The following is a 13,377-nucleotide window of genomic DNA, read 5'->3' as shown; positions in this document are numbered from 1 at the left end:
TTATGTACGAAATATCATTTGATATTTACTAGCCGCTTTTCGGTGAAGGAAAACATCGTGAGGAAACCGGACTAATCCCAATAAGATCTAGTTTACCTTCTGGGTTGGAAGGTTAGATGGCAGTCGCTTTCGTAAAAAACTAGTGCCTACGCCAATTCTCGGGATTAGTTGCCAAGCGGACCCCATGCTCCCATGAGCCGTGGCGAAAGCCGGGACACCGCAAGGAAGATGATGATGGTATTTTAATTAGTAATTGTAATAAATAAAATGTTTGAGTATATATAGTCCACAGAAAGGGCGAGATTATGAATAAATTAAGGTAAATTGGTTTGTTTACATTATTTGTCTTTTCTGTTGAACTCCACTTTATACCATATTTTAAAAATCTGGATACGCGTTTAATTGGCCTAGTCGTTTAATTGGTGAGCGGGTGCCACTGCTTGACTTGTTCCATCGGCGCGGCGAGGGCTGAGTTCCAGTGCTGCAGGGCGCGGCCGCGGGCGAACATGTACGAGCCGAGCATGAACTTGCCGAGCAGGCGGTCTGGAACAATGGCCAATTTATACATTTTAGGTACCTGATTGGCTATACATATAACGGGAGGCCAATTCGAACGTACTATTGACATCTAAATGATGTGCATTTCGCTCGTACTTGTTCGTATATGTATTGGCGCGAGCGACACGCCGGAGTGAATAATTACAAAATGACATCACTTAGATATGATTGTGATGTCAAAGAAAAGTTTGAATTAGCCTCCAGTTTTTAAAAGGTGAACGGTATCGTAATAAAGTTTTAGTTTGGGATTGAAGGTTGAAGGTTATTTAAAAACATTTCACGTATTGTAAATAAGGACAAAAGAAAAGAAAAAAATCATTTAACAAAAAGAAGAAATAATTTTTCTTTTTATTCACAAAGGAAATCAAAAACTAGTCAGTCCCACATTAAATAGAAGTAGGTTTGCATGTATATAAGCCGACAATAATGTGTTAATCAACGAAATACTCATAATGCTCAAATAAATTTATTGCAATAATAACTAAAAGATCAACAGATCGTAGCCGACTATATATGTCGAACCTGACGCGATAGATGTACAAATTCAAAAACTTGTAACTACTATATTTGTCCTGAAACTTAAAATTGTTTCCTTAATAACTGCGTACGTGAATTTATAACAATACTCGTACCTACTATAGGTACTCAGACCGATAAGAGAGTAAATTGCACTTGATTCGAAGAGAATATGACATACTACATACTGGTAGCAAACTAATTAAAAATTAAGGTTTAAGATCCACAGGTTAAATACATTGCTAGGTGTTATCGAGTCTAGACGGGCTTAAATGAAAATACAAGTGAATGGTCCTTTCTATTCCTTTCACGTGACACATTACAATTAATTAGACCAATATCACATATACCCTGTGCCAAGAAACGTTTAATTTTTAGGGTTCCGTACCCAAAGGGTAAAAACGGGACCCTATTACTAAGACTCCGCTGTCCGTCTGTCCGTCTGTCACCAGGCTGTATCTCATGAACCGTGATACCTAGAGAGTTGAAATTTTCACAGATAATGTATTTCAGTTGCCGCTATAACAACAAATACTAAAAACAGAATAACATTATTGTTTAAGTGGGGCTCCCATACAACAAACGTGATGTTTTTGCCGTTTTTGTGTGTAATGGTACGGAACCCTTCGTGCGCGAGTCCGACTCTCACTTGGCCGGTTTTTTATAGTTATTTAGGTGAGTATGTATTAAGTTTCATTAGGTAGCTATGTATATAATCTCAATTTTAACAACGAACAAGATTTCTTGTCAAATAAACAATAGATATGGAGTAGGTACTAACTATATATAGTACTAAAGTTCCATTTGCTACAGAACGTAACATGAACAATTTTAAATTTGTAATTCACCATTTAGATTTGAATAATAATTTGAATAAATTGATTGAGATTGAAATACCTAATTAAAATAGTTCTAATTAAAATTCATCTCTGTCTGTTTCGACGTCACGATTAAATGACTGAACCGTTTTAGATGAAGTTTGTTAGATGGTTTGAATCCCGGGGAAGGATATAGCGTATTTTTGAACACGGAAATCGTCATTGTATGCAGACAAAGTCGCGAGCAGAAGCTATCCTTCAATAAATACTGTAGGTTCAAGTTCAAGAACAAAATTATAAAAAATATTCACTTCCAGCATTAAACAAACTGCTAAAGAATTTTGTTTTTAAGTAAGAATAATTAAATTTTTTGTTCTACTTAATACCGGATAATGAATTATAAATTCCAGAGCAGACCAACGCAAAATGCTAAAAACTTTGTAAAAAAAATATATCAAGAAAAGGCAAACTGCTCTCCGCATAGTAGATTCTAGTCTTCTTCTTAAGTAAGATATACGAGCTGTTTCAGACATTGCGTGTACAATTTTCTACTGCAAAGCTTTAGATTAAAATGGATTTTCAAGTTGCTTTATTTTGACTTGCTATTCGGATGTGGATTGTGCAACAAGTAACTAAGTTATCGTGTAGGAGTACTCTTAAGGGATTAAGAGTACTCTTAATAATGTGCTAGAATTTCTAAAGGGGCCCACAGACTATCAGTCCGCCGGACGATATCGGCCTGTCAGTTGTTCGGAACTGTCAAATTTTTGTTCTAACTGACAGGCCGATATCGTCCGGCGAACTGATAGTCAGTGGGCCCCTTAATATCTAAGTCTAACAACTTTAAAGTTTCTTAACGTGATACTGATAATGGGCGCGCATCTCACGCACGACACATCATTTCGCATGCACCAATCACCGATCTTAATGATCGTATCAAAACCGTAACACATTGTTAAATCAGAATCGAGCTCGCGAGTGTGCTGTTAATGAAGGCTGCCGCGTTTAATTTCGCGGCTAGGGGCGCTAGTGTCTTTCAAAATGTCACATACATATAAATTTTGGGGGTTTCAAGCTTTTTTTATCGGGAATTTTCAGTCCTAATTCATAATTGTAGTAAATCTTTGTCCATCTTTGATTAATCATAGTAAACAATAGATATAACTCAATAAATGTTAGTGGTTTAAAGTTTAAAAAACTAAAATATATGCAAAATTAAACAGGTTGAAAAAAATGGCACATTTAGACATTAAAATACCTTTGTGTATATTAGAACGTATTGATTTTATAAAAATAAGCATAGAAGAATTTTGAGTTCTGTTTTTCTGGACCTACATCTACAGTGCCGCCAACTGCACAGCACAAAAACGGTAGCCCTCATTTTAATCACAACGCTTATCAACCCCTGCTGCTGATTCGCATTATGTACTGCTTGCACGTCTGATTAGACGCTTAACACGCATACATGATTAGGCTTTGAATAATTATTCAAAAGTTTTGCTCTGATTTATTAATATGTACTTGTTTAATTAATTGTTGACCACAAAGTTACCATTAATAACATTTTTACTGAGGTCCGATTGAAAGAAGATTGGCTGTCTGGTGGCTGATTAATCGATTTTAGATTATCCGCTAAAGATTTTATCTAGGTTAGGTTTTGTCACTGCTTTATATAGGTCGTTATATTAAATCAGTATGTCTAATTTATCACCAGGTACATTCAATACAACGATTTTGAAGGCCAATACAATGTAGGACCTACCAAACATTGACATAAAAAATACAGTATTTTTGTATTTTGTATCCCAGTTATTTCATACATTAAATAAATTCGTGTTGTATCTATTAATTTATTGAAATTGTATTGCACAAAAAATATAGATATGCTGTCCTCGGTGAGCGGCGGTGTACATACACTGTCAAATAATATAAATGTTCAATATTACGCTTATTGCCAATTGACATTTTCTACCACTTAATTCTTGGTAACGCGAACAAATTTTATTTTGTTCGCGTTACCAAGTTAAGAATACAAAGAAACGAAATTAGAATAGAAAAGTAACAAAGGTAATTCTATTTAATTTATTACATTTTTTACGTCGGTTCCACTTAATGTTTCCTGTTTTAGGCAGTCACCGAAAACTTTCTGGTGGTGTGGTGGAAAACTCGAGTGTTTAACTTTTAACTTAAGGTTTTTTGTTTTTTGTTTGGAATAAGTTCGCTTTTGTATTTAACCCCTGGAGCGCTCCAGTTTCACAGTAGTATGGAATCCTATACTAGTTACAGACACACGTGTGTCCGTAGGGCGCTCCACGGGTTGTCCTGTTTTTGTTTTATTTATCTACTCGTTTTGTTTAATATGTTTATTACATGCTCATTTACTTGTACACCTGTGCAGGTTAATTCTGAAGATTTAACGTTATTTGTTATGTCATAAACAATTTGATCTATCGGCTACAACATGGCGGCACGTAATCAATCAACTAAGCGTATAGTATACACTTGCGAGCCAATAAAGGTATGTTTGCAATAACAAGCCGATTAAAACAAGCCACAGACAAATTCGAACGTACACTGACATCAGAATGATAATACCTAAATGATGTAATTTAAATAGTTATCCTGCCTCTGGCTCGCGCGAATACATGTACGGGCAAGAACGAGCAAAATGCACGATAAGTCACATTTCAATTCGAACGTACACTGATATTAGAATGACATCTAACTGATGTTAATCACACTGGCACTGGCGCGAGTAAGGCACGATAACTAAATGACATCATACCTATAGAATATAGATATCATTCTGATGTCAGTGTATGTTCGAATTGGCCTAATATTTACCGAAGAACAATTTTAATGATTGTACGTGGCAGGCAGTGTAGTCGCTTATATGTTATTTTTGTCAACATCCCGTCAATTTTAACCGTGGAACGGGTAGTTCGATGTGTGGGGACTTTCCATTTGAAGCGGTAAAAGCAATTTAATAAGCTTTTGACCTGAAATGATAAAGTTGCACCGGCGATGGCGCAGCGAAAATCGAATTGTAAGTAATTAAAATCGGTAAACGTTAAAACGTCACTTAAACGAACGATTTTTTTATTATTTTTAAATCTTCTACTTGACTACAATTTTCAAACCTACCATGAATGATATCGTCAGTAATAAAAATAGATCAAGTCAAAATAAAGTGTACATTGTAAATTGTGGAAGCATAATACTTGATTTTCGCAAAAAAAAGAACTTTTTAAGATTTAAAATTACCAATTATGCCAGCATAATACATCTCAATAAAATTGCAAAACACGTTAAAAGAAAACGATTTGAGTCTTTTTGTAATGGTAGCGGAAAGCAAAGTCGATCGTTAGAGGACACGACTTGTTTAATAGTGACGTCAATAATGGCGAAGTGTCAAATATCGCTTTTAGGAATAGTCCGGTGGCCGGCTGCATGAAACCCTACCTGATAAAAAATAGAAAATGCCTACTGTGGTGTGGTGGTCTTATCCTGGCAAATTTTGTGCTAATGGCAAAAAAGTGGTAGAAAAATTCATCAAAAAAAACCTCATCGAAAAATAGAATGAAACTTGTATGTCAGGATAGCCTTTGAGGACAGTAAAAAAAAGTGGTCGGCCAAATCCTGTGTTGGCAGGTTCCTGTGTCCGACCGAATTTCTGCTACCATGTGGCAGCTACAATTTACCTCATCGAAAAATTGAAAATGCCTACTGTGTGGGGGACGGTAGGCATTTTCTATTTTTTTATCAGGTACGGTTTCATGCAGTCGGCCACCGGGCTAGAATACTTTTTATCTTAATAAAATACTTACAAATTTGCCACATTGCTTAATTATCTATTCCCCTTTGAAGTTAATTACATCAATTCAATATTCCGGGCCTTTACGACCTTCTTACGTAATAGTCATTTTATCGCTAAGTCGCCTCTGAAGCCTTTAATTAAATTATTCAATCCATTATTATAACAAATTGAGTATACATGGCAGCGTCTCATTCTTGATACATAATTATTTTAAGTTCGCTCGAGTGGCTTCATAATAATTAATTTTAAAGCAACAGCAGACCCATTTAAATTTTGCAAAATACATTGAAATTTATTTGATATTGCTTGCTCACTGACCAAGCAACGAGATATATGTTCCTGAGTCATGGGTGTTTTCTATGTATTTAAGTATTTATATATTATATATATCGTTGTCTGAGTACCCATAACACAAGTCTCCTTGGGCTTACCGTGGGACTTAGTCAATCTGTGTAAGAATGTCCTATAATTATATTTATTTATTTATTTCTGACCAATTATCAGTTCCTAATTTTAATTATTTCTGTCGGTCCGTCTTGTTTCGACTGCGTTATAGCAAAAACTAATAACTGCAGTTCTGATTAAAATCCTAAGGGCCTCTTGCACCATTCACTAACTCAGGGTTAACCGGTTAAATCTGGAGTTACCATGGTTACCAGTTCAATTTGACACCGGGTTAATGGTTTAACCGGTTAACCCTGGGTTGGTAGGATGGGGCAAGTGGCGCTAAGTCATACACCCAAAATCTATGTTTTCAGCCCATACTGATGTAGCTGTGATCAGCTCTAGACTTTTTCCTTATTTATATTCTAATCATCTAGTCGTACTAAAATTAAAATTTTAGGTATTTTTATTTTTAATTGTATTTTATTTTTGTATTTTTACACTGTACATGTATTTAAATTGGGTGTTTACCTGTAAATAAAGAACTATTATTATTATTATTATTATTATTAAAATGAGGAAAGTTAAATGAAAAACTGTGTCTTTGTATTTTTAGTGGTAGCTCAACGTAGTTCGCCAATTCTTAATTTTAAATTTGGCTTTATAAGGAGTGCACTGAATTGGGCAGTTTTTCACGAGAATACTGTAGACTAGGATACTAGGATACTGTAGGTTAGGATGGCTGAAGTTTTTTTGCCTAGGCAGAGCAAAAATTCTGTTTAGAATAGAGCTGGATAGTCACTGGAGGCCAGCACTGCACGGTGGGTGGAGACCCCGACAGAGAGGATTTTTTTTAATGATATAGGAGGCAAACGAGCAGACTGATCATCTGATGGTAAGCGATAACCGCCGCCCATGGACACCCGCAACATCAGAGGGGTTTTAAGTGCGTTGCCGGCCTTTAAGATGGGAGTACGCTCTTTTCTTGAAGGTTTGAAGGTCGTATCGGTCCGGGCATACCGCAAGCGACAGTTTATTCTACAGTTTAGCTGTGCGAGGCAGGATGTACAGTATCTCGCTAAAGCGCCCGAAACATGATATTATTTCTCAGTTTTATATTATGCGCGTAAATAAAATATTACCTCTTTCCAACCAAGAGGTTAAGAATATGTATAATATCGTATTTAAAAAAAAATGTTCAAATAATTATAATAGGTTATTTATCAGCGGCAATGAAGATGGGCATAAGTGCATTTTCACGTACGGTATAAACATACCGTACTAATAAACATTCAACTATAGCAAAAGCTATGAAAAATGCAATTTTATCTAATTCTAATGGTCATTAAAACAGTTATGATGTTCATAAAGTCTCTGCTTAATTAGGTTCAGCTAATGCTTCCATAGTGTGACATTAAACGGCTATATGCTGTTAACCTACAAAGAATTCTGAGGCTAAAGGCATAAGGTGCAATCTCTGTAAACTTCGAAATTGTAATTGCATGTAACATGCGTTGGTGTGGCGCAGGACTAGGAGCCACTGTAATTATTGCCTGTGGTTGCTACGGCGTAGGCAACACTACGCCGTAGCCTTTGCTACGTTACATCTACGTTTATGAGGCGGAAACTTAACACTGCTGTAAAGTACAAGCCGTATGGAAGAGACGCAATGTGACGCTCTTTAACGAACTTAGATAATTATACATTTTTATTTTTCAATTTTTTTATTTGTAAAGCATTATGTAGGTACATTCTAGTTCACCGAAGTCCTTGACAGGTTCACATTTATCTTCACTGTTAGTTATGGGTAACGAATAGTGTTCTCCATTAAAAATATTGAATCAAGTATGATTCAAGTTTTAAATAAATTTAATTTATGTTATTAAAACAAGATTTTTACTCCTAATTAACGAGTCGTTATTTTAAGGTTCCCTTTTGTAAATTACGCGTATTTTGTTAAGTAATGTAATTACTTAACAAAATAACAATATTATTTTATTTATAAATAATATTCATTTGAATCAATTATCTTTGAGGAATGAGCGCAATATTGTAATTAAGCATCCCTTGTTTTTATAAATCACAATATGGTAGTTAACGTTTTGCATCTTTTCCTCAAAATTCGCTACTTATAAATTTTAGATTACTGTCAATCATCAAATCAACGAAGCAAATAACCACATTGTTAAATAAATGGCTTTTCAAACTCAATTAGAGTTAAAAGTTATCACTCTATTTCAAAAGTTCATGCCGTTAAAATTGTTTTTAAGCTCAAAAGCCTCTGTCAACTGTCGATCAATGTTTTTATTGGGGCGCTTTGTCACTATATCAACATGTTAAAAATACATTTTGTTTTCAAAAATGATAGTTTGTGCTAAACACCCATTGTGTCTAATTATACTTAGACGATTAGAAAACAAAGATAACAAATGTATTCTCAAAAGCACTGTAAAAAAAGTTAATATTTTTTTACAATTCAGGCGTAGTTGAGACTATACAACTTGTTGTAATATAAGAAAGAAAACATAAAAACTCTAGCAAATCATTGATACATTAGAGACAAATTATTTCATTGTGCCAGAAGTTGATTTTTAAGATGAAACTGGACGACCCCGAAATCGCCTTACCATAAAAAACGTAGTCCCCATTTTCTTCTCTGGATTATTGAAAACATTTTGATACATTTTGATGTATGTCAACCACGACAGATATGCCCCTTTGTTCGATTATTTTTGAATTTGAATTATTATAAGAGTTAGAACTACCTCTTGTTTTTTATTTTTTTCTTATTATTATAATTTATTTTTTGCACACCGCTCACGGCAAAAACAGAAGCTCATGCTTTTTTTTGTATAATATATATATTTTTATATTCAAATGAATGAAGACACAAATTTAAAATTTAGTATAAAATGGTGGAATTATTTTAGAGGTATAAACGAAATGTTTCTTGTCGTTTTTTGAATGAACATAACGAGTTTTATGGATTATCCAGTAACTTCAAAACCCTTCTAAGGGATTAATAGGAATATAAAACATTCAAGTATGCATTATAAACAATGGCCAACCTTCAGCATCAACCGATTTGCATAGTTCGAGTGATAGACAAGATGAAATCAAAACAAGATCTAAACCTTGAATTGTCTTAGGGACATCATTCGATGCGAGAGGTTTATGATATAAGCAGTGGTTCAGTAAAAAAGTAGCAGTGAATTATCTGGTATATATATTTTTTTCTTTTGCTAATTAAGGAGCAGTTTATATTATGTAGTAATCTGTATATATATACTATAAAGTAAAAATAAAACCATATTGAAAAATATGAGATTGTTTGATTTTTATCATTTTTATTATAATGTACTTAGAAAACTTTTGAACAACGCAATTTGACAATCTTCACCTGCCGTTTTCCACAATGTCACAATTGCATTTCCATTTTCACAACTTGTTTTATGCTTTTGGGAATATCATGTTACTAATAAGTCACCAATTAAATGAATTTTATCTTGGATAGTCAAGAAGTCTCTCCAATCTAACCTCTGACAGAGGTTTTTCTATGGGAGACAAATTTCTATAAAAATGGCAAATACACAAAAGTAGAAATTCCATGTAACTACCTCAAGGTGAAGTCAAATCAAAAAAGTTAATTATTGAACAAAAGACAATTTAATAAGGTACTAACTAGCTCATCAAACTTAAAGAAAAAACCGGATAAGTGCGAGTCGGATTTTATTCTGTTTTTAGTATTTGTTGTTATAGCGGCAACAGAAATACATCATCTGTGAAAATTTCAACTGTCTAACTATCACGATTCAAGAGATACAGCCTGGTGACAGGCAGATGGATAAACGGACAGCGGAGTCTTAGTAATAGGGTCCCGTTTTTATCCGTTGGGCACGGAACCCTAAAAACTATGTTTATGAGAAACACCTCATAAATTCTCTCAGAAGACGCTGTCCTAAAAGTGTTAGAAGATATGTAATATAAAAGGCGAAAACTTGAATTCGCCATTTTGTTTTAAATAGGATTGTATTTGATTGTATAGAATAGTATCTACAGATTACCATAAAAATGCACTGCTTACAAATTATCACAAAATATAGTGAAAATCCACATAATGTGCTGCCACTTTTTTTCCGAACCACTCCTTATGAACTAATGCAGTATAAATTGTGTTCATAAAGAAAAGATTATTTATGTGTTAATCGCGTTAAAATTACTTTGCTCTCACGGTTCAACTTAATTAAATTGTGTTCATTCTAATGTAATTATACAAGAGTATAATCTCATATAAAATACGATGTCTACTCAAATAATATTATCTCATAATTACACTTAATGTTGAGTAATAAAAGACCTAATAAGTATGTGTTTAAGGTAGTGTGCTTTAGATATTACAGATCTCTTATGAATATTTATAATAATTATTTTATGTAGGAATAAAGTACTAAAATTAAGATTTGTATACAACGTTGCTTTTACCTAACAAACTCTAATGCCATTAAGAAGTACAAAATCATTAATAAAAATTGTTACCCGTATAAATCATCATTACTTAAGTCGTAATATTTTTCTTCTGTCGCAACATTAATTTTACCTAGACGATTAATACTTAAACTTGTTCGCAAACCAGGTTAATAAATCATGCCGGAAGCTGATGTTTCACAAATTTTACTGATTTTTGGCAGTAGTATTTCAGATAATTCCTTAGAGATATACTGACAATTCAAATTGTCCGAGCAAATAACACACCATGACGACACTCACAGATTACGTATTATTTATAGCCACTAAACACCTGGGCATAATTTTATAATGTTTATTAATAATTCATAATATTGCGAACGATGTAGGCATACCTACTTCAACTTTTTTTAAATCTGCTTTGATCGAATTTAAACTGTTGTGAGACATACTAACATTAAATAATTTCATGGTTTAGACTCACTTGTTTTAGTCACTCGCGCGACATGTTTCGGAGAGCCTAGGTCTCCTTTCTCAAGCACTAATAGTGCGAGCAGCGTTCACGACGACCGTGTATTGCGTACTAAAACAAGTGTCTAAACCGTGAAATTATTTAATAAATCTACTTTGGATATTATCAATATTAATCAATCGCATATTACTTAAAGTACTTAAACAATGGACACACCCTGTCGTGACAGGTAGATTTTATTTTCCTCGCGCGATAAGCACGTGTATTGATTTAATATTGTTTGCGATATCGGGGAAAATGGCAGCCAATCCCACATAACCCTAGTATGGTTCTAGTCTAAATTGAATTACACGTATATGTATTATTTTTCTTCATTCAAACCTCTTGTTGATTTTGAATTTTGCAAATTATTTTAAGTGAACTTACGAAATTTGTAAGTATTTAGTTAATATCGCATAATTTTTCAAACTAATAATATTTTCGTGTAATTCTCATAAATTTGTTTTATAACAAAAATGCGTAAAAAGAGACAAGCATACTAACAAAATCATATTTCTGCACAGAAAGTAAGGTTCAAGGAAACTAATTTACCAAAAATATCTACTTTTACAATATAAATGTGAAGGTATCTATAAATACTAAAATACAAAACTGCCAGGATTGTGAATCAAATGTGTGCACGTCTCGTAAATCTTTACCCTAATCAGGGACCGAATTCATGGAATATATTATGTGGTGTCTTATTATATGTAGGTATTATCTGCTTGTGCAAACTTTGTGGCATATTTTTTACCTATCTGCAAACTTTCAGATTGATCGATGACAGATATTTATGGCTCGGTGTGGATTTGGAAATGTTATTTGATGTGTTTATATCTATTGTATGAAATCTTGCACAAGTATTGAGTAATAATGCGAAGTTTTAAAATGCTATCAAGTCAGTACGTTGTAGATTTTGTAATTTTTTTTAAATATGTAGGTATCAAAAAAAAATTAAATGGGAAATGGTTATGGTAAAAAGCTAACCTTGAGCGGTATTCTAATTGTGGAAGTTTTGGTATAGTTTATTTGGTTTGGTATACCTATTTTTTTAATTGTAATTTTGAATTTATTTGATATATAATGTAATGTGTATTATGTAATTAAATTGTATTTTTGAATTTATCAAATAATGTAAATTGTATATACTGATCATGATATAAATTCGTGTAGATTAGTCTAAGATAATTTATATTGTAATTTTATATTATGAGAATAAATATCTAAATCTAAATCTAAAAAACCTATATCGAGATCGAGATGTCAACGACTCTATGTACTCTGTACATTTGGCGTGTACAATCCTACAATCAGCGTGAGCGATCGTATCATATTAATATAAAATTTTAACAGATTTTAAAATCAGGATTTCACTCCTAGTTCACACTTTAACAAACACACTTATTTGACCTTTTTTACGATGATTTGCGATGAAAGATCTAGTTCTTAGTCCAAAGTAAAAACTGTAAGCAGAATCACGTCATTAGTCCAAGTGTTATACTTAGAATATCAAATTATATTCAGGCTAGCTTATCATCGCCATGATGATTTCTAAGCTTTAAAGTTATGGAACAAAAACCAGTCTAAAATTTAACAAATATACCTTTTATGAATAATACGGATAACGTAAAATTATATAGAAATCGTCTCGTGTGATGCGGAAGGGATGGGATTTAGCATAGTCTAGTTATTAAAAGTGCAATCTAGGTTTTTCCTTGTTCAAGTATTGTGTAGTTGTGTGTCGCATGACTCTCAAGTAAGGTAGCCATTTAATGATAACATAGCATTTAATCTTATAGCATGGATGTTCACGTATTTTTTTCACCTAAATGAGCAAAAAATATGTGTCTTTCCATAACAGAAGGTTCCTTATCCTTATGTTTCAAGTGCAATAAGGAGTTTTTTGTCTGAAATTCCATCAGAAAATTTGATAGAATGGTCCTCATGAAGCATAAGGACCCTCCTGTCCTGTAAAACAAATCTCAAAGTAAGAAAAACGTAAATTAATGGCAATTAAATTATAAAATGTAAGTAAAAAATAATGAATACCTTTTTATTTATCTCATACGCAACAAATAAAACAAACTTTATCCTAATAAACGACTTAAAGTCTCATTAGACTTTTTAGTGCCCATGGCAGTCCAATTTCATTCTAATTTTTAGGGTTCCGTACCCAAAGAGTAAAAACGGGACCCTATTACTAAGTCTCCGCTGTCCGTCTGTCACCAGGCTGTATCTCATGAATCGTGATAGCTAATTAGACAGTTGAAATTTTCACAGATGATGTACATATTTCTGTTGCCTCTATA

At 33.3% G+C, this 13,377-nt stretch overlaps 1 protein-coding gene across 1 annotated transcript in view; it reads right to left on the bottom strand.

Annotated features, from left to right (window-relative positions):
- Positions 1-402: 402 nt before the first annotated feature.
- Positions 403-13,377, bottom strand: part of LOC134746660 (synaptotagmin-15-like) — a 71,990-nt gene continuing 59,015 nt past the window's right edge. Inside the window, exon 12 of the mRNA XM_063681163.1 lies at positions 403-543. Coding sequence (XP_063537233.1) covers positions 416-543 — 128 coding nt within the window. The 3' untranslated portion in view covers positions 403-415. The remainder of the gene's footprint in view (positions 544-13,377) is intronic.

Source organism: Cydia strobilella, chromosome 13, assembly GCF_947568885.1.
Source record: "Cydia strobilella chromosome 13, ilCydStro3.1, whole genome shotgun sequence".
Classification (NCBI taxonomy): domain Eukaryota; kingdom Metazoa; phylum Arthropoda; class Insecta; order Lepidoptera; family Tortricidae; genus Cydia; species Cydia strobilella.
Note: the sequence above shows the minus strand (reverse complement) of the source record. Positions and strands in the feature narration are given on the sequence as shown.